At 46.7% G+C, this 25,547-nt stretch overlaps 1 protein-coding gene across 1 annotated transcript; it reads left to right on the forward strand.

Annotated features, from left to right (window-relative positions):
* Positions 1–3,996: 3,996 nt before the first annotated feature.
* Positions 3,997–25,480, forward strand: LOC130336629 (integrin alpha-M-like). Its single transcript, XM_056553924.1, has 29 exons — positions 3,997–4,127; positions 4,215–4,318; positions 4,410–4,480; positions 7,852–7,966; positions 10,339–10,469; positions 10,795–10,943; positions 11,135–11,288; positions 11,370–11,520; positions 11,811–11,884; positions 12,275–12,407; positions 12,506–12,645; positions 13,134–13,268; positions 14,191–14,427; positions 14,624–14,754; positions 15,393–15,547; positions 15,807–15,958; positions 16,035–16,139; positions 17,153–17,226; positions 18,181–18,322; positions 18,397–18,492; positions 18,570–18,649; positions 18,831–18,914; positions 19,722–19,788; positions 20,138–20,245; positions 21,481–21,564; positions 21,971–22,084; positions 23,857–23,961; positions 24,093–24,203; positions 24,948–25,480. The coding sequence occupies exons 1-29, from the start codon at positions 3,997–3,999 to the stop codon at positions 25,050–25,052; spliced, it is 3,438 nt and encodes a 1,145-aa protein (XP_056409899.1). The 3' UTR covers positions 25,053–25,480.
* Positions 25,481–25,547: the final 67 nt, after the last annotated feature.

The following is a 25,547-nucleotide window of genomic DNA, read 5'->3' on the forward strand; positions in this document are numbered from 1 at the left end:
GCAAGACCATACAAGAATTCCGAAAAACGGATAAGTAAACATATAAGTACTATCCGAACTGAGGTAGAGACACCTTTATCTATTCATATGAGAACAGTTCACACCACACAGAAATTTGCTATAAAATTCTTGGGTCTGAGAAGAACGGTCTTAAATGAACGCAAAGGCGACATTGATAAGAATTTATGAAAAGAAGAAGCCCGGTGGATATATAGGTTAAAGTCGTTGAGTCCTAATGGTTTGAACAAGGGTTTCTCGTTCTCTGCATTTTTGGAATAGGTGGTACTATATTATTCATTTATGGTATATAATAGTGAGAAAGAGTAATACCTATCTGTCCAGTATACAACAGTTCTAATATTATTATGTGTCTAATATATCTAGGAGAATACAACAATATAATAATTATAAGCAATAATAAGAATAATATACTTACCTGAGTGTTGGATGCATTGTTGAGTCCTTCTAGAATAAAGATTAAACATTAGACTGTCAGGCAAATGGTAGAATAACAGTGGAATCAACAAAGGTCTATAACCATTAATAATAACATATTACAACAGAAATTTATAACCAATTAATAGCGGTAGAGGCTTACTATAGCATCATTATTAACATTAGCTTGCATTTTTTGATGGTACTGTATTCTAATTTTATGTACCATTTGTACGCACAGCATTTATTAGGAAGGATAACAAACGGAAGCTGTGACATGATTGCGGCAGTATTCCAAGGCTAGGAATCAATTATAAACTTAATCCAACATACAGTGCACAAGTATTGAGGAGAGACTTTTTGTCTTGAAGTTAAAATATGTGTAGCAATGCATTGATTGAGAGTCTCCCAATATATGTCTGTTCTCCATTACCAGTGTTTAATTTACCTACCCTTCTCGATCTGCCACAGTGTAGGATAAAGAGTATCTAATTAAGGACACTAAATGTCTCTGGAGGAGACTAAGAGTTAGCGCAAGCGCATAAATATCAGCTACGAGAGCACGCAGAGGTTAAGTCCCGATACATGCGCAGATGACGGTATGGAGGCGGCGTGAGTCTAAGTCCTGACACTTGCGCAGTAACCATTACACGCTGTGTTTACAAACGGAAAGGTCACATGTCTATCATGTGACGTTGAGTCACATGACATGGCAGGATGTAAACACTATAGTATACTACATCGCATCGGAAGTGATGCGGCGAGTCATGGGGGAATGCGCATCGGAAATTACATCTACGTGACATAATTGGTAAGTCTGTAAATATTCTGGACAGGCATGGTACGCCGGACCTCACAACTTTGAGAAAGCCCGGTTCACGGGCGAAACGTTAGTTTAGGAGGCTATCATATTTTAATATCGGCACCCTTAGTGGCACTATCAATAGTGGTACTATTGAGCAGTGGCACGGTGTGTCTGCTTTGACGGTGAGGCGTGGAAGCGCTGTCAGTAGCAGCACACTGTTTAACTGTTGACCCTCGTAAGTGACAAGCTAATTTGCACTTTTGTGCACGCATTCAGGGTGGCCCGAATTTTAATTTATAAGTTCCTCACTGTATATACCAGAGCACCTTACATTTTTTCTTATACTGATAATGAATAAAAGTTAAGTTTTAAATTTGACTGTAGGCAGTCTTTAGTTTAGGGCAGTCCTGAGGGGCTTGTCCCTAAAATTGTGAATTATATAATATTTGCCCTGAGACTCCTAGGGGATTTTCTGGTGTTGTTCTTTCACAGGGCTGTGCCAGCCCTGTGAAAGCACCCGCTTGTGTGTCGCACCCCATGTCGTGGATGCAATAAAGCACAGATGAAAATGTTGTGTTGAGTGCAGCCTTTTCTTTCTCTACATTGTGGATGTATTGCGGACTTCTCCCTTATAAGGCTTCATTGCACCACCACACCAGTGCTATCAGAGCATCTCCATGGTTGATGACCAGGGTGTGGACATCTCCATGGTTGATGACCGGGGTGTGGACATCTCCATGGTTGATGACCGGGGTGTGGACATCTCCGTGGTTGATTACCGGGGTGTGGACATCTCCATGGTTGATGACCGGGGTGTGGACATCTCCATAGTTGATAACCGGGGTGTGTACATCTCCATGGTTGATGACCGGGGTGTGGACATCTCCATGGTTGATGACCGGGGTGTGGACATCTCCATGGTTGATGACCGGGGTGTGGACATCTCCATAGTTGATGACCGGGGTGTGGACATCTCCATAGTTGATGACCGGGGTGTGGACATCTCCATGGTTGATGAGGGGTGTGGACATCTCCATGGTTGATGAGGGGTGAGGACATCTCCATAGTTGATGACCAGGACGTGGACATCTCCATAGTTGATGACCGGGGTGTGGACATCTCCATAGTTGATGACCAGGGTGTGGACATCTCCATAGTTGATGACCGGGGTGTGGACATCTCGATGGTTGATGAGGGGTGCGGACATCTCCGTGGTTGATGAGGGGTGTGGACATCTCCATAGTTGATGACCAGGGTGTGGACATCTCCATAGTTGATGACCGGGGTGTGGACATCTCCATCGTTGGTGGCCAGGGCATTGGCATCTCCATAGTTCATGACTGGGGTGTGGACATCTCCATAGTTGATGACCGGGGTGTGGACATCTCCATTGTTGGTGACCAGGGCATTGGCATCTCCATAGTTGATGACTGGGGTGTGGACATCTCCATAGTTGATGACAGGGGTGTGGACATCGCCATGGTTGATGACCGGGGTGTGGACATCTCCATAGTTGATGACCGGGGTGTGGACATCTCCATAGTTGATGACCGGGGTGTGGACATCTCCATGGTTGATGACCGGGGTGTGGACATCTCCATGGTTGATGACCGGGGTGTGGACATCTCCATGGTTGATGACCAGGGTTTGGACCTCTCCATAGTTGATGACCGGGGTGTGGACATCTCCATAGTTGATGACCGGGGTGTGGACATCTCCATGGTTGTTGAGGGGTGTGGACATCTCCATGGTTGATGAGGGGTGAGGACATCTCCATAGTTGATGACCAGGACGTGGACATCTCCATAGTTGATGATCGGGGTGTGGACATCTCCATAGTTGATGACCAGGGTGTGGACATCTCCATAGTTGATGACCGGGGTGTGGACATCTCGATGGTTGGTGAGGGGTGCGGACATCTCCGTGGTTGATGAGAGGTGTGGACATCTCCATAGTTGATGACCAGGGTGTGGACATCTCCATAGTTGATGACCAGGGTGTGGACATCTCCATAGTTGATGACCGGGGTGTGGACATCTCCATCGTTGGTGACCAGGGCATTGGCATCTCCATAGTTGATGACTGGGGTGTGGACATCTCCATAGTTGATGACCGGGGTGTGGACATCTCCATTGTTGGTGACCAGGGCATTGGCATCTCCATAGTTGATGACTGGGGTGTGGACATCTCCATGGTTGATGACCGGGGTGTGGACATCGCCATAGTTGATGACCGGGGTGTGGACATATTCATGGTTGATGACCGGGGTGTGGACATCTTCATGGTTGATAACTGGGGTGTGGACATCTCCTTTGTTGATGAGGGTTGTGGACATCTCCATAGTTGATGACCGTGGTGTGGACATCTCCATCGTTGATGACCAGGGTGTGGACATCTCCATAGTTGATGACCGGAGAGTGTGGACATCTCCATCGTTGATGAGGTTTGTGGACATCTCCGTGGTTGATGAGGGGTGTGGAAATCTCCATAGTAGATGACCAGGGCGTGAACATCTCCATGGTTGATGACCGGGGTGTGGACATCTCCATGGTTGATGACTGGGGTGTGGTCATCTCCATAGTTAATGAGGGGTGTGGACATTTCCATAGTTGATGAGGGTTGTGGACATCTCCGTGGTTGATGAGGGGTGTGGACATCTCCATAGTTGATGACCAGGGTGTGGACATCTCCATGGTGAAAGACCATGGTGTGGACATCCTCCCGTCCCTCTAATACTATTTCTTGTGTTGTTGTCTATGCCCACATCTTTTTCTCTTATTTCAGTTGTATCTTCTGCTGGCACCATCTTCGTGGACAGCGAGCGACCAATCATATTCCGGAACAGTGAGCGTAGCTTCGGACATCGGATCATACAGCTCGGAAAATGGTAAGAGGATAGTCTGCTGCCAGCTAGATCCAAAAATGATCATCCAGGGGGCGGATATCACATGACACATTGGTGATCTCTTTACAGGATGATCGTCAGCGCCCCCTGCTATCCAGAGGCCACAAATAAAACTGGCCGGTTGTATCGCTGTGATCCACGAACCACAAGCTGCTCTCCAATCCCCATTACTGGTAACAATGTCTTTACATCCTCCGGACAATCAGATCCGCCGCCATCCTACGTGTCCGTGACTCATTTATACTTCTATATGTTCTGCTGCAGGGTCTCCAGAAGATCACAACATGTCTCTTGGGCTGTCTCTGACCGTTCAGGAGAAGACACTTCAGGTGCTGGTGGGTGACGTGGCGGCTCCAGAATCATTCTAGAAGTTCTGTGTGATTTCTTTCATCTTCTTTCTGTATTGTTCTTCATTCCGAGTCATCTGTCTTTATTGTTTATTCCACTTACTATGTCTTTTCTTTAGTTTATGTTCTTCCATGTCTTGCTCTCTTTGTTCTTCCGTGTCTCACACTCTTTGTTCTTCCGTGTCTCACGCTCTTTGTTCTTCTGTGTCTCACGCTCTTCCGCATTCCGTGCTCTTCGTTCTGTCGCATCCCGCGCTCTATGTTCTGTTGCGTCCCACGCTCTTTGTTCTCCTGCGTCTCGCGCTCTATGTTCTGTTGGGTCCAGCGCTCTATGTTCTGTCGCGTCCCACGCTCTTTGTTCTCCCGCGTCTCGCGCTCTATGTTCTGCTGCGTCTCGCGCTCTATGTTCTGTCGCATCCCGCACTCTTTGTTCTCCCGTGTCTCGTGCTCTATGTTGTGTTGCATCCAGCGCTCTATGTTCTGTCTCGTCCCGCGCTCTTTGTTCTCCCGCGTCTCGTGCTCTATGTTCTGCTGCGTCCCGCGCTCTATGTTCTGTCGTGTCCTGCGCTCTTTGTTCTCCCACATCCTATGTCTTTTGTTTAGTTTATGTTCTTCCATGTCTTGCTTGCTTTGTTCTCCCGTGTCTCGCGCTCTTTGTTCTGTGTCTCACGCTCTTCCGTCCTGTTCTCTTTGTTCTCAAACGTTTCGCGCTCTATGTTCTATCGTGTCCCACACTCTTTGTTCTCCTGCGTCTCGCGCTCTATGATCTGTCGCGTCCCGTGCTCTATGTTCTGTCCCATCCAGCGCACTTTGTTCTCCCGCATCTCGTGCTCTATGTTCTGTCGCGTCCTGTGCTCTTTGTTCTTCTGTGTCTGACGCTCTTTAGCGTCACGCGCGCTTTGTTCTCCCGCCTCTCGCGCTCTATGTTCTGTCGTGTCCCGCACTCTTTGCTCTCCCGTGTCTCGCGCTCTATGTTCTCTCGTGTCCTGCACTCTTGGTTCTCCGGCGTCGCGCGCTCTTTGTTCTCCCGCGTCTCGCGCTCTATGTTCTGTCGCGTCCCGCGCTCTTTGTTCTCGCGAATCTTCTCCGGCGTCGCGCGCTCTTTGTTCTCCCGCGTCGCGCGCTCTTTGTTCTCCCGCGTCTCGCGCTCTATGTTCTGTCGTGTCCCCCACTCTTTGTTCTCCCATGTCTCCTGCTCTACATTCTGTCGCATCCCATGCTCTTTGTTCTCCCGCATCTCACGCTCTTTGTTCTCCCGCGTCTCGCGCTCTATGTTCTGTCGTGTCCCCCACTCTTTGTTCTCCCATGTCTCCTGCTCTACATTCTGTCGCATCTCGTGCTCTTTGTTCTCCCGCGTCTCGTGCTCTATGTTCTGTCACATCTCCTGCTCTTTGTTCTCCCGTGTCTCGTGCTCAATGTTCTGTCGCATCCCGTGCTCTTTGTTCTCCAGCATCTCGTGCTCTATGTTCTGCCGCGTCCCCCGCTCTTTGTTCTCCCGTGTCTCGTGCTCTGTGTTCTGTCGCATCCCTTGCTCTTTGTTCTCCCATGTCTCGTGCTCTGTGTTCTGTCGCATCCCGTGCTCTTTGTTCTCCCATGTCTCGTGCTCTATGTTCTCCCATGTCTCGTGCTCTATGTTCTGTCGCATCTCGTGCTCTATGTTTTGCCGCGTCCCCCGCTCTTTGTTCTCCTGTGTCTCGTGCTCTGTGTTCTGTCGCATCCCGTGCTCTTTGTTCTCCCACGTCTCGTGCTCTGTGTTCTGTCGCATCCCGTGCTCTTTGTTCTCCCATGTCTCGTGCTTTATGTTCTGTCGCATCCCGTGCTCTTTGTTCTCCCACGTCTCGTGCTCTGTGTTCTGTCGCATCCCGTGCTCTTTGTTCTCCCATGTCTCGTGCTTTATGTTCTGTCGCATCCCGTGCTCTTTGTTCTCCCGTGTCTCGTGCTCCGTGTTCTGTCGCATCCCGTGCTCTTTGTTCTCCCATGTCTCGTGCTTTATGTTCTGTCGCATCCCGTGCTCTTTGTTCTCCCACGTCTCGTGCTCTGTGTTCTGTCACATCCCACGCTCTTTGTTCCCCTGCATCTTGTGCTCTATGTTCTGTCGCATTCCGTGCTCTTTGTTCTCCCGCGTCTCATGCTTTGTGTTCTGTCGCATCCCACGCTCTTTGTTCTCCCACGTCTCGTGCTCTGTGTTCCCGTTACATCCCGTGCTCTTTGTTCTCCCACGTCTCGTGCTCTGTGTTCTGTCGCATCCCGTGCTCTTTGTTCTCCCATGTCTCGTGCTTTATGTTCTGTCGCATCCCGTGCTCTTTGTTCTCCCGTGTCTCGTGCTCTGTGTTCTGTCGCATCCCGTGCGCTTTGTTCTCCCACCCCTCGCGCTCTATGTTGTCGCATCCCGTGCTCTGTGTTCTCCAGCGTCTCGCGCTCTATGTTGTCGCATCCCGTGTTCTTTGTTCTCCCACGTCTTGCGCTCTATGTTGTCGCATCCCGTGCTCTTTGTTCTTCCATGTCTCGTGCTCTATGTTCTGTCGCATCCCCCGCTCTTTGTTCTCCCTCGTCTCGTGCTCTGTGTTCTGTTGCGTCCCCCGCTCTATGTTGTCGCATCCCGTGTTCTTTGTTCTCCCGCGTCTCGCACTCTATGTTGTCGCATCCCGTGCTCTTTGTTCTCCCACTACTTGTGCTCTATGTTCTGTCGCATCCCGTGCTCTTTGTTCTTCAGCATCTCGTGCTCTATGTTCTGTCGCATCCCACGCTCTTTGTTCCCCCACGTCTCGTGCTCTTTGTTCTCCCACGTCTCGTGCTCTATGTTCTGTCGCATCCCGTGCTCTTTGTTCTCCCACGTCTCGTGCTCTATGTTCTGTCGCATCCCGTGCTCTTTGTTCTCCCACGTCTCGTGCTCTATGTTCTGTCGCATCCCGTGCTCTTGGTTCTCCTGCATCTCGTGCTCTATGTTCTGTCGCATCCCGTGCTCTTTGTTCTTCAGCATCTCGTGCTCTATGTTCTGTCGCATCCCACGCTCTTTGTTCCCCCACGTCTCGTGCTCTTTGTTCTCCCACGTCTCGTGCTCTATGTTCTGTCGCATCCCGTGCTCTTTGTTCTCCCACGTCTCGTGCTCTATGTTCTGTCGCATCCCGTGCTCTTTGTTCTCCCACGTCTCGTGCTCTATGTTCTGTCGCATCCCGTGCTCTTGGTTCTCCTGCATCTCGTGCTCTATGTTCTGTCGCATCCCGTGCTCTTTGTTCTCCCGAGTCCCCCACTCAGTTTATTCTATGTTCTTTGATCTTCACTCTTTTGTCCTTTTATGTTCCTCCCTCTACACCGTGTTTTTCCTTTCATATAACTTTCATTCTGTTGTCTTCTATGAGGCTTGTGGGCCGACCCTGCAGAGAACCTGTGGACAGAACATGTATGTGAACGGTCGCTGTTACCTGATGGATGAGCAGCTGCAGGTGCAAAGCATTCTGCCCTCATCACTCCCAGGTATCTGCCCCTCAGGGTATCTCTCCATTTAGGTACCTCAACTTCTCCTATAGTATTCTCCTTTCCGGGGTCCTGACTGTGTCTCTAAGTAGTCAGGTACCCACAGGACTCAGTATAGCAGACTAGTATGACAAGCTCAGATATCCCCAGGACTTACAGTAGGGCAGACTAATATGACAAGGTCAGATACCCCCAGGACTTACAGTATAGTGGCCTAGTATGACAAACTCAGATACCCCCAGGACTTACAGTATAGCGGCCTAGTATGACAAGCTCAGATAGCCCCACAACTTACAGTAGGGCAGATTAGTATGACAAGCTCAGATACCCCCAGGACTTACAGTATAGCGGCCTAGTATGACAAACTCAGATACCCCCAGGACTTACAGTAGGGCAGACTAGTATGACAAGCTCAGATAGCCCCACAACTTACAGTAGGGCAGACTAGTATGACAAGCTCAGATACCCCCAAGACTTACAGTAGGGCAGACTAGTATGACAAGCTCAGATACCACCAGGACTTACAGTATAGCAGACTAGTATGACAAGCTCAGATGCCCCCAGGACTTACAGTATAGCAGACTAGTATGACAAGCTCAGATACCCCCAGGACTTACAGTATAGTAGACTAGTATGACAAGCTCAGATATACCCAAGACTTACAGTAGGGCAGACTAGTATGACAAGCTCAGATACCACCAGGACTTACAGTATAGCAGACTAGTATGACAAGCTCAGATGCCCCCAGGACTTACAGTATAGCAGACTAGTATGACAAGCTCAGATATCCCCAGGACTTACAGTAGGGCAGACTAATATGACAAGGTCAGATACCCCCAGGACTTACAGTATAGTGGCCTAGTATGACAAACTCAGATACCCCCAGGACTTACAGTATAGCGGCCTAGTATGACAAGCTCAGATAGCCCCACAACTTACAGTAGGGCAGATTAGTATGACAAGCTCAGATACCCCCAGGACTTACAGTATAGCGGCCTAGTATGACAAACTCAGATACCCCCAGGACTTACAGTAGGGCAGACTAGTATGACAAGCTCAGATAGCCCCACAACTTACAGTAGGGCAGACTAGTATGACAAGCTCAGATACCCCCAAGACTTACAGTAGGGCAGACTAGTATGACAAGCTCAGATACCACCAGGACTTACAGTATAGCAGACTAGTATGACAAGCTCAGATGCCCCCAGGACTTACAGTATAGCAGACTAGTATGACAAGCTCAGATACCCCCAGGACTTACAGTATAGTAGACTAGTATGACAAGCTCAGATATACCCAAGACTTACAGTAGGGCAGACTAGTATGACAAGCTCAGATACCACCAGGACTTACAGTATAGCAGACTAGTATGACAAGCTCAGATGCCCCCAGGACTTACAGTATAGCAGACTAGTATGACAAGCTCAGATACCCCCAGGACTTACAGTATAGTAGACTAGTATGACAAGCTCAGATATACCCAGGACTTACGGTATAGCAGACTAGTATGACAAGCTCAGATACCCCCAGGATTTACAGTATAGCAGACTAGTATGACAAGCTCAGATATGCCAGGACTTACAGTATAGCAGACTAGTATGACAAGCTCAGATGCCCCCAGGACTTACAGTATAGCAGACTAGTATGACAAGCTCAGATGCCCCCAGGACTTACAGTATAGCAGACTAGTATGACAAGCTCAGATACGCCAGGACTTACAGTATAGCAGACTAGTATGACAAGCTCAGATATCCCCAGGACTTACAGTATAGCAGACTAGTATGACAAGCTCAGATACCCCTAGGACTTACAGTATAGCAGACTAGTATGACAAGCTCAGATACGCCAGGACTTACAGTATAGCGGACTAGTATGACAAACTCAGATACCCCCAGGACTTACAGTAGGGCAGGCTAGTATGACAAGCTCAGATATCCCCATAACTTACAGTAGGGCAGACTAGTATGACAAGCTTAGATACCCACAGGGCTCACAGTAGGGCAGACTAGTATGACAAGCTCAGATACCCCCAGGACTTACAGTAGGGAGGACTAGTATGGCTAGACTAAGGAATAGAAATTTGACTCTAGACAATCCAGCGCCGACAATCTAGATTAGCTAAACCAGAGCAAAAGAGCAACTCTGACACGTTGCATGGCAGGTTATCACAGACTAATAGAACAGAAGGAAGCTATCTACCAATTGTCACCGTTTCCTCCATTCTTACTATTTTTTGCATCATTTATTCCTGTATCTTGTCTGGATCTCCATGTTTATCTCCCACATCTTTTACAAGCTCTAAAGAAGTCGCTGTGTTTCTCCTTTTTGTTGTACCTCAAGCCTCTTTTCACGTTTCCACCATGTCTCCACAGAATGTTCACTCCGTGGCCTGGACATAGCCTTTCTTATTGATGGCTCCGGTAGCATTGCTCCCTCTGATTTCCAGATAATGTTGGACTTTGTGGCCACGGTTATGACAGACTTTAGAGCCAGTAATGCTCAGGTAACGCTAAGCTCTCACTATTGTTGTGTCTCGTTCTGTTTCACTGGTGAATACTAGACTTTGGCCATAGACTATTGGTCTAAACTTTAGTGTAATTGTCCCAATCTACTCTACATGAAGTCTACCCTCCGAATATAGTGCAGATATACTGTATACTGTAGTGCATGGGAAGGAGATGATAGCAATGAAGGTATCCTCATCATTCTGACCTATTGGGGGTCAAATACTATGTCAGGTCCACGTACGCTGTCTCTGCTCTTCTCATTCTTACCACCACATAATGATTCTTTCATGGTGACTCCATGTTTCCTTCTTGTCTCCACAGTTTGCTCTCATGCAATATTCTAGTAAATATAAAACACACTTTAACTTTATGGACTTTTCAAAAATAAGAGATCCAATATCACTGACAGGAGGCATAATGCAGCAAAATGGAACATCGACCCGGACCTGCACAGCCATCGTGCACGCCGTGTAAGTTGTGGGTTACTATGGTTTATGTGCACTTAGAACACCTGGAGATACATGTGGCACACACCATCTAATGAGCCACTGTATCTAAGCTTCTCAAGTATGATACCTGTGTATCTAATCCTATGATACGGTAGAGTAACCTAGAACATGAGCTGCGATCATATTCATCACTGACTGTAACCTATTAACAGTAAAGAACTCTTCAATACAAGCAAAGGCGCCCGTGACAATGTGGAGAAACTCCTGATTATTATAACGGATGGAGAGTCACGTATGGATGGCACCCCATCAGCAGTCTCCACCCAGGAGGCCAACAGGATCGGGGTGCGGCGCTTTGCTATTGGGGTAGGTAAAGGTTGTGAGCTCACGGACTCCAGAGGTCTTTAATGAACGTTGTCCCCAGATTTATCTTCTCCTGACTTCCAGGTGGGTGACACCTTCTCCAGTCCTCACGCCCAGAATGAACTGAAGGCAATCGCCTCCCCAGAGCCTGGGGATCATGTTTTCAATGTTACGAATTTCACTGCATTAAAACGTCTAAGTAAGACCCTAGAGGACAAAATCTTTACCATTGAAGGTGACAGAAAAGTGATAGGATCTTCTGTAGTCTCCTCTTCTGTCCTCAGTCTGTCCTCCTCTATCTTCTCCTCTGTCCTTATTCCTCCTTCCTCAGCCTGTCCTCCTTTATCTTCTCCTCTGTCCTCAATCCTCCATCCTCAGTCTGTCCTCCTCTATCTTCTGTGTCCTCATTCCTCCATCCTCAGTCTGTCCTCCTCTATCCTCATTCTTCCATCCTCAGTCTGTCCTCCTCCTTCCATCCTCAGTCTGTCCTTTTTAACTCCTGTTCTTCCACTTCTCTTTTACCAGGTATTCAGACTCTGAGTGGAGATAAGTTTCAGATGGAGGTTTCTCAGGAAGGCTTCAGTTCCCTTTTGACTCCAGTAGGTTCTTCTTATTGCCCACCTGTCCTTTATGATTTACCTGGGATATCCTCCTGATGTATAAGACAATGTTGTCATAGGCTTTTATGGTAAAACGCATAAAGCTCCCATGTTTTTTCTTCCACTGTGAATCAATGGCAGGCGATGTATATGGACAGTCACATGCTCCTTATAGGACAAACATTCTGTAGAATATGTTCATCATAACCACCAAACATTATATACACACACACACACACACACATATATATATATTTATATATATATATATATATACGCCGCAAGTTTGTTCAAAGCCAAACCGGTAGGTGGTCCAGCGGGTCCACACATGTTGGGGCATATATACATTATCTTACACCCCTTGTATGAACCTTGGTTTTTATTCCTCAGGGTGGAGCAATCCTAGGAGTGGTTGGTGCTTATAACTGGGCAGGAGGGGCATATAGCTACCAGACTGGGCAGGAGAAGCCAACCTGGATGAATGCCCCACAGGATGGGACTGACATGACAGACTCCTACATGGGTAAGATCAGAAATAAATGGGTATATAGGTTGGTAATACATGGGTAATAGAAGATCTTCGTGATATAGGATCTGACGTGATGCTCTTCTGGTCACCAGGTTATGCCATGCAGCTTGTGAATCCGGATTTAATAGCCATTGGAGCACCAAGGTTCCAGAATGTGGGGAGGGTCCTGATCTATAGAAGAAACCCAAACCTTGTCCTCTGGAATCAAGTGGCTGCAGTCACAGGAGGGCAGGTGATTGTGGACGGAGAGCAAATAATAATTATAGTAACTATAAAGAAGATGGTGTCCTAGATATAGATAAATAGTGATGGAAGTAGACCAATGTTGTCCAGTTTATGTACAAGGTCAGGAGAACAGAAGCTGGACATGGGAACATATCAATACAAGAGATAGGGTGAGAATACATGGACTAGACAGGAGAATACATAGAGTGGAGATGGAGTAAGAATACATGGACTAAACAGGAGAATACATAGAGTGGAGATGGAGCGAGAGTACATGGACTACAGTGGAGATGGGGTAAGAATACATGGACTAGACAGGAGAATATATGGCGATTGGGTGAGAATACATGGGCTAGACATGACAATATGTGGAATAGACCGGAGAGTGTATGGAGTGGACAGGACAATTTGTGGAGTAGATAGGAGGATGTGTGGGGAGGACATGACTTATGAGATGGACTTTCCATCTTGTTGATATTTTTTTCGTCCCCCCAGATTGCGGCCTATTTTGGTTCTGTTCTGAGTTCGCTCCATGTAAATTCTTCTTATTCTCTTCTTCTGGTTGGGGCTCCGACACATTTTTCTGCTGATTCTCCCAATGGTCTTGTATTCTTGTGCCCCATCACAAAGGTAAGCCCTCAATGAATTAAGTGTAGAGCTTATAATGATAAAACATAAAAGAAGTGATCTCAGGCAGTGTCCAGGGCAATGGTGGTCCAGTGCAATGGTGGTCCACTGAGGCTACAGATACATTAGCTGAAGATTGTGCACTTTTCTGGTGCACAGGTATTAGGGATATTTCAGCGCTGTCCACAACCAAGGTAAGTAGTAAAAGTATTTTTAACATAAAACGCATTTCAAGGACGCTCCGTCCTCTTCCTCTGAGGACGGAGCGTCCTTGAAACGCATTACATGTTAAAAATAAATACTTTTACTACTTACCTTGGTTGTGGACAGCGCTGAAATATCCCTAATACCTGTGCACCAGAAAAGTGCACAATCTTCAGTTCACGTTCCCTATGCCTAGCCGAGGGCGGGATAAGCTGCAGTCCTAGGTGGATGTCCAGGCGGAGTTTCCATCCCAACCTTCCGAAAGGATTATGTGTCTGCTAGAGCGTTGTGCCTCTATAGCACAACACTATCTGGTGAGTCTCTCCATTGATAGGGGCTCACCTTTTTTTACTTATTGTCCTTCAGAGTGGAGCGCTTTTCCATCCTTTTTATTACAGATACATAAGGGCCCCAGAGAGACCATACCTTTCCCTTCTATACCTCCATTAAGGGCTTCAGCAGACCATGCTGGATGCCTACATGGCAGCTTATGGCTTAGCATCAAGCAGGTGGTGCAGTAACATTGTCTGCATCTGAGGTTGTAAGGACCACCAAAGTGCGTTCATGTTATTTAATGGAAGCAGAGAAGGAAACAAAACATTAGCCCCTGTAGGTCCATCAGAAGAGGTGAAGCACATTTGGACTGGGTCACATTGTGTGCAATGACGTGTATAGTATCTTCTGCTGTTTCTAGTGTAAGTTATTATGTGTTTGGTTTTAGGTAATGGATTCTCATATCTCAAACTACACAAATGTCACCTTTACCTGTCCATGGACTCTTCAGGGTGACAGCAGCCAGACAGTGGGTCAGTTTGGTTCTGCTATCTCCGTCCTTCCAGACCTTACTGGGGATGAGCTTTGTGACCTGGCAGTGGGTGCTCCCTGTGAGGATAACCATCAGGGCGCTGTATACATCTTTTCGGGCAAGGATGGGGGTTTTAAAACACGCTATATACAGGTGAGTAAAGATTGATGGGAAAAGGGCTTTGTGGCCCAGAGGTTGTGGGGTCCTTAGATCTCCCCTCCTCCACTATATGGGCTTAACATGAAGGTTGCCCAGTCGTGATAACTATAGTAATTGAGCAAAGTGCATTGTGCAGCCAAATCTTTGCCAGTGAACGGCTGACTGTCATGGTCTCCTCTTTCCCCCACAGCGCATTCCCGGTTGGTACGTCAGCAGGAAGTTGATGTACTTTGGAAGATCATTGACTGGAAATTTCGACATGACAGGAGACAATCTCCCAGACGTGGCTGTGGGAGGTGAAGGTGAAGTCCTCATCCTCAGGTAAGAAGATGTGGAGAAGACATTAGGAGATCCCCTGCTCTGTGTTGTGTCATCTCCTCCATTGTCTTTCTGCTCCTCGGCTTCTCATGACCACTGAGTCTTGGGAAATCGAATGAAAAAACTGCAGTGTATCCGCTATCTGTAGACCTGTGGAGTCTTAACAAAGTGAATTTCCCATTGGTGATCCTCAGATCCACCAGAGATGAGTGTATCTCCTGAAAGTAGTTTCTGGTGCCATTCAATCAAATCCGATTTTGGATTCAGTCCAAATCAATTAGTGGCCCGTTTGTAATAATGGCAAGAAAATTGTCAAGAATAAATCTCAACCATTTTGGATAATCACAGAATTTCTTGGGATGTTCCTAACACATTTGATTTGTGCTAAATCGATTCACTCAACTTTATCTAAAACCACCAGAAACCATTGGCCTCAGTCCAGTAAAAGCATCAGAAACCATTGGCCTCAGTCCAGTAAAAGCATCAGAAACCATTGACCTCAGTACAGAACCCCCCTGATCATGTTGTGGGACAATCTGCTGTCCTATTATCGTTCATACCATCGCCCTTACATCAGAATGTTACACCTCCAAATCATGGACCTTCTGTGACTCCTAATCATTATCCAATCTTCTTTCTAGATCTCGTCCTGTCCTGGGAGTCTCAGTTTCTATAACGTTTGATCCTAGTGAGATCTCCCGTGCGCTCTATGAATGCGCCGACCAGCATAGTCAAGGACCAGTCTCCACAATCACCGTCTGCTTTACTGTCCACATAAGAAGTAAAGACGTTTCTGGTGAGTGAATGTCCTATGAAGACATTTGTGATTGTGGCTAAAGTCTTCTACTGCTGAGTTTAGGGTGGGGGCCACATCCCACGATGAAGGGGTCATAGTGATTAGTGAAGCCCCTGATCGACATCTCTAAGTACAGACCATGGTCACCATGTAATGCAGATGAGATAGTAGACTGCAGACATTTGGGTTACTTGGGGTCACCGTAGCATCCCTCCATGCTCATGGATCCCCATTAACAGATAGGATCATCTCTTGTCAGGTGTGAACTTTGGGCAGCTGACATACAAAATGCTCCTGGATGCCAGGCGTGCCAACACACGAGCCCTCTTTTCTGGTGCTGGCAGATCCATTGAGAAGACGTTGACTCTACATGAAGGAGACCATTGCCAGAGTCACTCCATTGACCTTCCTGTAAGTTGTCGCAGACTCTTCAGAATCCTTACACAGTGAGCACCCTGTAATTCTCACGATTTCTCTTCTCTCTCAGGACTGTGTGGAGGACTCTCTGACTCCTCTCCAAGCTGCTCTGAATTATTCCTTGATAGGAAATTCAGTCCTCAGTGAGGATTCACCAACCAGAAGGACGAGAGAGGTACAAAGGCCACTCCATTGGACTTAAGAAGTTCTCTCTCCTGGTTTTCTTCCGACTCATCTCGTGACATCACCCTGCTATATACCTCTTCCCGTGACATCGCCCCTGCTCTATACTTCTTCCCGTAATATTACCCCTGCTCTATACCTCTTCCCGTAATATTACCCCTGCTCTATACCTTTTTGTGACATCACCCCTGCTCTATACCTCTTCCAGTGACATCACCCCTGCTCTATACCACTTCCCGTGACATCATTACTGCTCTATACCTTGTCCCGTGACTTCACCCCTGCTCTTTACCTTTTTGTAACATCAAGCCTGCTCTATACCTCTTCCCGTGAAGTCACCTCTGCTCTATACCTCTCCTTGTAATATTACCCCTGCTCTATAATTCTTTTTGTGACATCACCCCTGCTCTATACCTCTTCTCGTGATGTCACTTCTCTCTACCTCTTCCCATAACATCACCCCTGCTCTATACCTCTTTTCGTGACTGCACCCCAGCTCTATACCTCTTCTCGTGAAATCACCCCTGCTCTATACCTCTTCCCCGTGACATCACCCCTGCTCTATACCTCTTCTCATGACATCATCCCTGCTCTATACCTCTTCTCGTGACATCACCCCTGCTCTATACCTCTTCTCGTGACATCACCCCTGCTCTATACCTCTTCCCGTGACATCACCTCGGCTCTATACCTCGTCCCGAGATGTCACCCCTGCTCTATACCTCTTCCCGTGATGTCACCCCTGCTCTATACCTCTTCCCGTGACATCACCCCTGCTCTATACCTCTTCCCGTGACATCACCCCTGCTCTATACCTCTTCTCGAGACATCCCCCCTACAAATGTTGTTTGAACCGGTGTATAATATTGTTTGATCATTGTACAGTGCTGTGGCATGTGAACCGTATATAAATAATTCTTATTATTATTAGTGATCTTATCCAACCAACTAGGTCTCCAGCATATTCCTCCAGGACACACAATTTTTCACACTTCCTATTTGCAGGTTCCATTCGAGAAAAACTGTGGAGGAGATGGCGAATGTCAGGACGATCTGCGAGTGAATGTGACGTTCAGCAAGTAAAGAGACCGATAAGTCAAAATGTTTATGAGAATAAGGTTTTATTCCTGATGGGTATTACAGCAGACGTTGTGGTGCCGTCCCATTGATTCTATTAGGAGCCTTGCCTGCTAGGGAAGAATTAGTTAAATAAATCCAAGGGGGCATAACACATCACATTCAATGGGGCACAAACCTACAGAGCTGATGGTAAGTAGTCAGATATCAGCTGGGTTGGCACAAAACAATCCCATAGACAGTGGGTAATCATGTATAGGATGGGTAGGCATACAGAAATCTCATAGACAGTGGGTGTCCATGGATAGAATGGGTTGGCACACATACAATCCCATAGACAGTTAATAGTTAGTATAGGATGTGTTGGCACATAGGCACTCTCAGACCTAGGGAGGTATTATAGCATAGGTTGGCACATGGGCACTCTCAAAGACCTGGGGAGGTATTATAGGATGGGTTGGCACATGGGCACTCTCATAGGCCAAGGAAATTTAGGTATTGGACAGTTTGGAACATGGGCACTCTCATTGACCTTGGGAGGTAATATAGGATGGGTTTGCACACTGACACTCATAGACCTTGGGAGGAATTATAGGATAGGTTGGCACACTGGCACTCTCATAGTCAGTAGATATTTAGGTATTGGATGGGTTGGCATGCAGGAATAGCCAAGAGATCATAAACTTTAGACGAATCCCAAAATGATCAGAAGTAAGATAGAGGTAACCCTTATGTAAAATGAAGGAGGTTTCTCCTAGAAGCAGACAATCTCCTCAGGTTCGCGCTAATCACTGAAGGACTGTCCAGACCTCAGTAGTTAGGAAGTGTAATATATTGGTATTATGTGTATCTTGGGCAGTTATGTACATTCTGCCCCCAATCCTGATGGTTTTAGTAGATGTCGTTGCAGTCTCTGATCTGTTGCCTGCTCAATTATTTATTTTGTGTTGTGACAGTCTCACGTGGCTGGTGGTGGGGTTATCTCTGGATGTCAATCTAACAGTCTCTGTGAAGAACCTGGGGGACGACTCCTACAACACTCGTGTTCTTCTTCCTTTCCCCTCTGACTTGTCTTATCGTAGGGTCTCTCTCATTGAGGTAGGTCTGTCTCCTGGTCTGACCTTACCCGTGGACTCTTAACTGAGTCAGAATCATTATAATTTATCTTGTAGAGCAACAAGCGAGTTACCGTCACATGCTCAACACTCGAGAGCCAGAGAGTGGTGGACTGTGGAATTAACAGACCCCTGCTTAGATCGAACACTACAGTAAGGAGAGAATGATGGATGGTTGATCTACTGAAAGTCACACAAGCTCCTCATCCTCAATGTCTTATGTCTTTCAGGTCGTCTTTCTGGTCAGCTTCCATGTAGCATCAATGGCAGAACTGAAGGACATGTTGACTATGACAGCTAATGTGAGCAGGTAACTTAAAACAACAAAGCCATAGACTGAGCCCTCAAAGACTGGCCATGTCCTGATTCGCTCCTCTGAGACCTTTACTTGACCCCTCAAGGCCTTTCAGCCCACAATCCGGGAGTCTGAGGCACACGTTCCCTCTTGTTGTTGGCTGTTGCTTGATGGTGATGCCCTTTTATCTCCGCAGTGATAATGGAGGCGCTTTCAGTCAGGAAATGACATCCTCATCTGGAGTGAGAGTCCTGTATTCCATCTATGTGACCATCAGCAGGTAAGGAAGGTACCTGTCCACAATGTGAAGTGCACACTTATCATATAATGGCGGCTTGGCCAAGGGTGGAGGAACAATGGTCACATATAGTAGTGATAACATGACCACTAAGATAAAAGAGCATCACTACTGGAAAAAGGATTCTGTGCTATATATATGTATACACCAAGGACTAGGGGTCAATACAGGGAACATGGGGCATGAAGAGAAGGAGACATGAAAGCAGGGAGTGGAAGCAAAGTGAATGGTCCAACAAGTCCTGATATGGCACCAACGGAGGGGTGGGGGGGATGGGAATAAGTGATCAATGGTTCTGTGGATTGTCCTTGAAATAGATTGGAGGTCTGTATGGTCTTCTTATGTATGGTCTCCACATCAGTTCCTTCCCACATAGAGTGTTGTGTGTCCATATAATCCAGAGATGATAGGAGAGATGACTGATGATCCGTGTACAGGGCTACTGAATGTGTCAGCATTATATCAACGTCATGGAGAAAGATTATTCAATGTGAACGGTGGTGAAACAATGGAGGTTTATCACCATGTGGCGGTCTTATAAATTCTGTATTACGGCTGGAGCTCCCACGACCCTACTGAGCAAGATTCCTCTCACCATAAGGTCTGACTGGGATTTAGGTTTCATTGTTGCGTTTCATATGTTACTATGCACCTTACTATGAAAGCAGAAAAATGGTAACAATAAAACCCAAAGTTTGAGATAAGAAGGAAAACTGAGTCCTCTGGCCCCGATGGCAGGACGTGTGCGGTCCGTCTGCTTCTTTCATGTCTCCTCTGTATTTGTTTCAGCCTTGAAGAAACCAGCAAATACCAGAACTATTCTTCCTCAGACAACAGCATCAGACACGTGTACAAGGTGAGACCATCCAGGACCATGACAGACCATGAGACCCTGGAAATCATCACTGGAGGGGCTTCTGGTGACATATCCTAAGATCAAGATGGGGGGGGGGGGGTCAAACCTGATTTTGTGGTGCTTCAGCCAACCTGTGCAGGAACCAGTAGACACCCATGGTCAGGTGAAAAGGAGATGCACCTACACCAGCCACGTGCCCCATTCTCACCCTCATCTATAGAGATTGAGCACCCACTCATCATTTAGGGACAGTCTTTTACTAGAGATTCGATACGATCATTTAAGGAAATGGGAAAATACAAAAAATCCTGTGAAATGACTGGATGGTCATGACTCCTCTCTCCTGCAGGTTATCAATCTGAGCCAGAGAAGGCTGCCCCTCTCTATCATCTTCCTGGTCCCCCTTCGCCTGGGGAATGCTTCCGTGTGGGAAAAGCCAAACATCAGCAGCTCCCAGGTACAAATCCAATGTCCCTTACCCAGACCAGGCCCCGAGTATATGTGACTAATCTATGACCAACAAACTGCCAATGGCCTTGTGACCAACTCATAGATGTCCGGTTGGTGAGCTGATATAATCAGACTGGTGAAGGCTCCGTACACACCTAAGAAGATCTACAGCCAACACTGCCAATAATGTCCTATGCCGATAACCCTGACCTAACAAAGCATTGCAGATATACACTGAAAAGCCGATCTCTGATGGTACCTTTTGGAGGTAGTTTTCTCCTCAGCAGTGTACTTCATTAGGAAGCCTTAGAACATGACTGGAGATTTAATAAGCTAAGCCAGAAACTCATCAGAAGCAGGTTACCCACCTATAGACTCTTTAGATGCTACCCCCAAAGCTGCTTTTCACGTCCTTCTCCAGACTCCCAGTGGAGTGTAAATGGCCTTCAAGTCTCCACGTATGTTTTTCCACTCTCCTCAAGGAGAAACATTACCCCCTTCATTCCCATAAAGTAATTAGAGATGGAACAAATTAATGTAGAATTTCCCCAAAATTTAGAATTCAGTGGGGTATATTTATCAAAGCTGTCTATGTCCCGCATCAATTTGGACCAAACTACAGAATGTTTGGCAGGTCTATTGTGCACCTAATTTATCAAATGGCGCACGGTTCTTGATAAATTCTGTGCACAGACTTCGTGATCTATGCTTTAGTCTATATTTAAACCTGCTCCAACATGGTCTGACATTTCGGCGTACTTCCAGCCCATGCGACTTGTCGCTGAAAAGTCGCTTTTGATAAATTCAGCACCAATGCATTTCCATCTCAAATAGACTTGCATGCATCACGTTCTAAAAATCCTCCAGAGCAAAAGTCGCAGAAAAGTCGCACATATTTAGACTGCGACTTTCTGTGGGACAAATTTAGACAGGAAAAATCAGTCTAAATCCTTTCATAAATATCCCCCAATGATTTTTAAGATTTTGGCACCTGTTTCAGGAGTAAGGCTTAAAATGGTGGTTGTCTATAAGAGTTAGGGCTATGTTGTCTTGGTCCTAGGAGACCTCAGAAATGTTTTTTTCAGGACAATCAGGGAATTAATTCCATCCAAATTAACCCAAACAACCAAATTGTACCCAAAATTATTTCAGGAGATTCAATTTTCCCCAAAATGAGGAAAATGTGTTCTAGAGAGAACCACAGGTGACCACAATAATATCTTCTCCTTTGTGGTCTTCCAGCCAAAACTTTCCACATGTGCCAAGATAGAGGAACCATCAGGAGCCGAGAACATCCAAGAAAAGATTAAAATAAATCCAGTTCTAGTAAGTATCAACTTTATCGGCTTTTAGAGATGAAATCAAATCTTCACAAAGCCCAACACAATGGTGGGTCATGTATACGACTCCATCACCTCCTGTGACAAGAAGTCCAAGAGTCTCCAAAATACTGGAAAACCTCCATGAGTGAAGGAAGGTAGGGGTGTGTGCAGAGAATGGCCACCGTACAACAAACATCAGGTCTCCTCAGTGATGGCGGCACACAACAGAGGGCGGGGGGCACAGATTATCTTACTTATTAACAAAGCCTGAGGGTCCTGCTCACTCTACACCATCATAATAGGGGTACACCATCATAATAGGGGGTTACTTTTCATAAAACACAAAAATCAGGAGAAGTAATGCAAGTGGCTGACCATGCACCGTCCTGACCCTTCTCCATCACCCCCAGAACTGCTCGGTTGGGTCGTGTCTCAGAGTGACCTGCGACATCAGGAATCTGGAAGATGGAACATCGATGATCTTCACCATTAGTGGGACTGTGACCACAGACTGGAGTAGACAGGTGAGGACACTGAACAGCTGGAGAGAGCATCATAAAAAACACAATATAGAAGGGAACTGCAAAAATTATAGAGGTCCATACGACAAGGCTCACAGTACATACCGCAACCTGGATGTCACAGCGATTCATTACGCTGTATACACCTCCAGACTCTCCTCTACAGACCCTTCATAGAGGGGGCAAAATGATAGGGGGCAGTAATATAGTAGTTATACAAATATACAACTACTATAATACTGCCCCTTGTATACAAAAATATAACTACTATAATACTGCCTCCTATCTACAAGAATATAACTACTATAATACTGCTCCTATATACAAGAATATAACTACTATAATACTGCCTCCTATCTACAAGAATAAAACTACTATAATACTGCTCCTATATACAAGAATATAACTACTATAATACTGCTCCTATATACAAGAATATAACTACTATAATACTGCTCCTATATACAAGAATATAACTACTATAATACTGCTTCCTATCTACAAGAATATAACTACTATAATACTGCTCCTATATACAAGAATATAACTACTATAATAACGCCTCCTATCTACAAGAATATAACTACTATAATACTGCTCCTATCTACAAGAATATAACTACTATAATACTGCTCCCTATATACAAGAATATAACTACTATAATACTGCTCCTATATACAAGAATATAACTACTATAATAATGCTCCTATATACAAGAATATACCTACTATAATACTGCCTCCTATATACAAGAATATAACTACTATAATACTGCTCCTATATACAAGAATATAACTACTATAATACTGCCTCCTATCTACAAGAATATAACTACTATAATACTGCTTCCTATCTACAAGAATATAACTACTATAATACTGCTTCCTATCTACAAGAATATAACTACTATAATACTGCCCCTATATACAAGAATATAACTACTATAATACTGCCCCTATATACAAGAATATAACTACTATAATACAGCCTCCTATATACAAGAATATAACTACTATAATACTGCCTCCTATATACAAGAATATAACTACTATAATGTAGCTCAGTAGAAATAACGCTTCAGCACTCACCTATGTTTTAAATCCTTTATTTGGGCATCAAATCCAGAGATAACCGCTGGCAAGGGGTGGGGAGGGAGAGAGGATGCTGCTGCAGGAGCAGCGGAGGAGGAGGCGACTAGTTTTGCGGGTTTAACCCGCGAAACTAGTCGCCTCCTCCTCCGCTGCTCCCGCAGCGGCATCCTCGCTCCCTCCCCACCCCTGGCCAGCGGTTATCTCTGGATTTGATGCCCAAATAAAGGATTTAAAACATAGGTGAGTGCTGAAGCGTTATTTCTACTGACCTACATTCCTGGATATTGTACATTTTCTGCTTCATTTTGTGCACCCCTATTTATCCTTGTACTACGGATATCACCTGTCGTTCCAGTGACTGCGCTGCAGGATTGCCGTGATACAGTGGTGCGGTCTCATCCTCCTCTCTACCACGAATACTATATAACTACTATAATACTGCTCCTATATACAAGACTATAACTACTATAATACTGATCCTATATACAAGTATATACTATACCTTTTCTATATGGCGAACACTCTGCATTTGTATAGTTTGGGGCTCCTCTGGGGCGGGGCTATTCTCTCCTCAGTAGTGTAGTATACATCTGAAGCTGTCAGTGTAGATTTTGGGGGTAGTTTTAGGGTGATGACTACTGTATGTCGGGGTCAGTGATGCAGGCTGTTGTCCTCTGATGTCAGACAGAAGTGAAGAGGATTTCCCTGCAGACTTCGGCAGAGATCATCTATGACCGTCAGAGATTCCAGCACCTTCTTCAGCAGGAGCAGCTCTTCACCCGAGCTCAGGTAGCGGCCCCTGTCTTCTTGGGCAGGAAACCCCTTAGAATCGGCTATGATTCCCTCACAGCTAACAGTAACCCCAGCACTATGGCACCACCTGCTGGACAGGGATATAATACTTTAATTCACCACTGCAGGCGGTGACTGTGCTGAAGCTCCGCCCCTCGTACAACTACTACCCCCTGATCATCGGGAGCAGCCTGGGCGGACTGGCACTACTGGGGGTCATCACCGCCGGGCTTCACAGGGTAAGTGCAGGGAGTGGGTTTGCGCTACTGGGGGTCATCACTGCTGGGCTCCACATTGTAAGTGCAGGGAGCGGGTTGACACTACTGCGGGTCATCACTGCTGGGCTCCACATGGTAAGTGCAGGGAGCGGGCTGGCACTACTGCGGGTCATCACCGCCGGGCTCCACATTGTAAGTACAGGGAGCGGGCTGGCACTACTGCGGGTCATCACCGCCAGGCTCCACATGGTAAGTGCAGGGAGCGGGCTGGCACTACTGCGGGTCATCACCGCCAAGCTCCACATTGTAAGTACAGGGAGCGGGCTGGCACTACTGCGGGTCATCACTGCCGGGCTCCACATTGTAAGTGCAGGGAGCGGGTTGGCACTACTGCGGGTCATCACCGCCGGGCTCCACATGGTAAGTGCAGGGAGCGGGCTGGCACTACTGCGGGTCATCACCGCCGGGCTCCACAGGGCAAGTGCAGGGAGTGGGCTGTCACTACTGTGGGTCATCATCACCGGGCTTCACATGGTAAGTGCAGGTTGTGGGTTGTCACTACTGTGGGTCATCACCACAAGGCTCCAGAGGTAAAGTGCAGGGAGCGGGCTGTCACTACTGTGGGTCATCACCACCGGGCAAGTGCAGGGAGTGGGCTGTCACTACTGCGGGTCATCACCACCAGGCCCCACAGGGTAAGTGCAGGGAGCCAGCAGCACAGAGGATTTCAGGAGCGCGGACTGACCCCTCCCCCTCTCCTTACAGCTCGGATTCTTCAAGCGTCAGTACAGAGAGATGCTGGAATGTTCAGGAGACGAGTGCACGGTGATGTCACAGGAGAAGGCGGAGACAGCAGTAGATGACACGTAGGAGGCGGAGCCGCAGAGGACAACACGGAAGAGGTGGAGCCAGCAGACAGCACGTAGAAGGCGGAGCCGCAGAGGATGACACACAATGACATCACATACAAAAATCTAATTTATTATTATTATCTGCAAATTATCTGGGTGCAAAAATAAGCAAAATATTCCTGTAAATAGAAATATACAGAGTCAGGCAGGAGCAGCGTCTGATTGGTCAATGGAAAGCCAAGGGAATGCTGGGAAATATAAACACTGCCGACCGCAATACATGACCCCTGAACTACAGTGTGAGACCACCGGGCCCCACACTACAACCCCCATCACCCGCGGTACCACACCGCAACCCCCATCATCCACGGTACCACACTGTAACCTCCATCACCCGCGGTACCACACTGTAACCCCCATCACCCCCGGTACCACACTGTAACCCCCATCACCTGCGGTACCACACTGTAACCTCCATCACCCCCGGTACCACACTGTAACCTCCATCACCCCC

This window comes from Hyla sarda, unplaced genomic scaffold, assembly GCF_029499605.1.
Source record: "Hyla sarda isolate aHylSar1 unplaced genomic scaffold, aHylSar1.hap1 scaffold_486, whole genome shotgun sequence".
NCBI lineage: Eukaryota > Metazoa > Chordata > Amphibia > Anura > Hylidae > Hyla > Hyla sarda.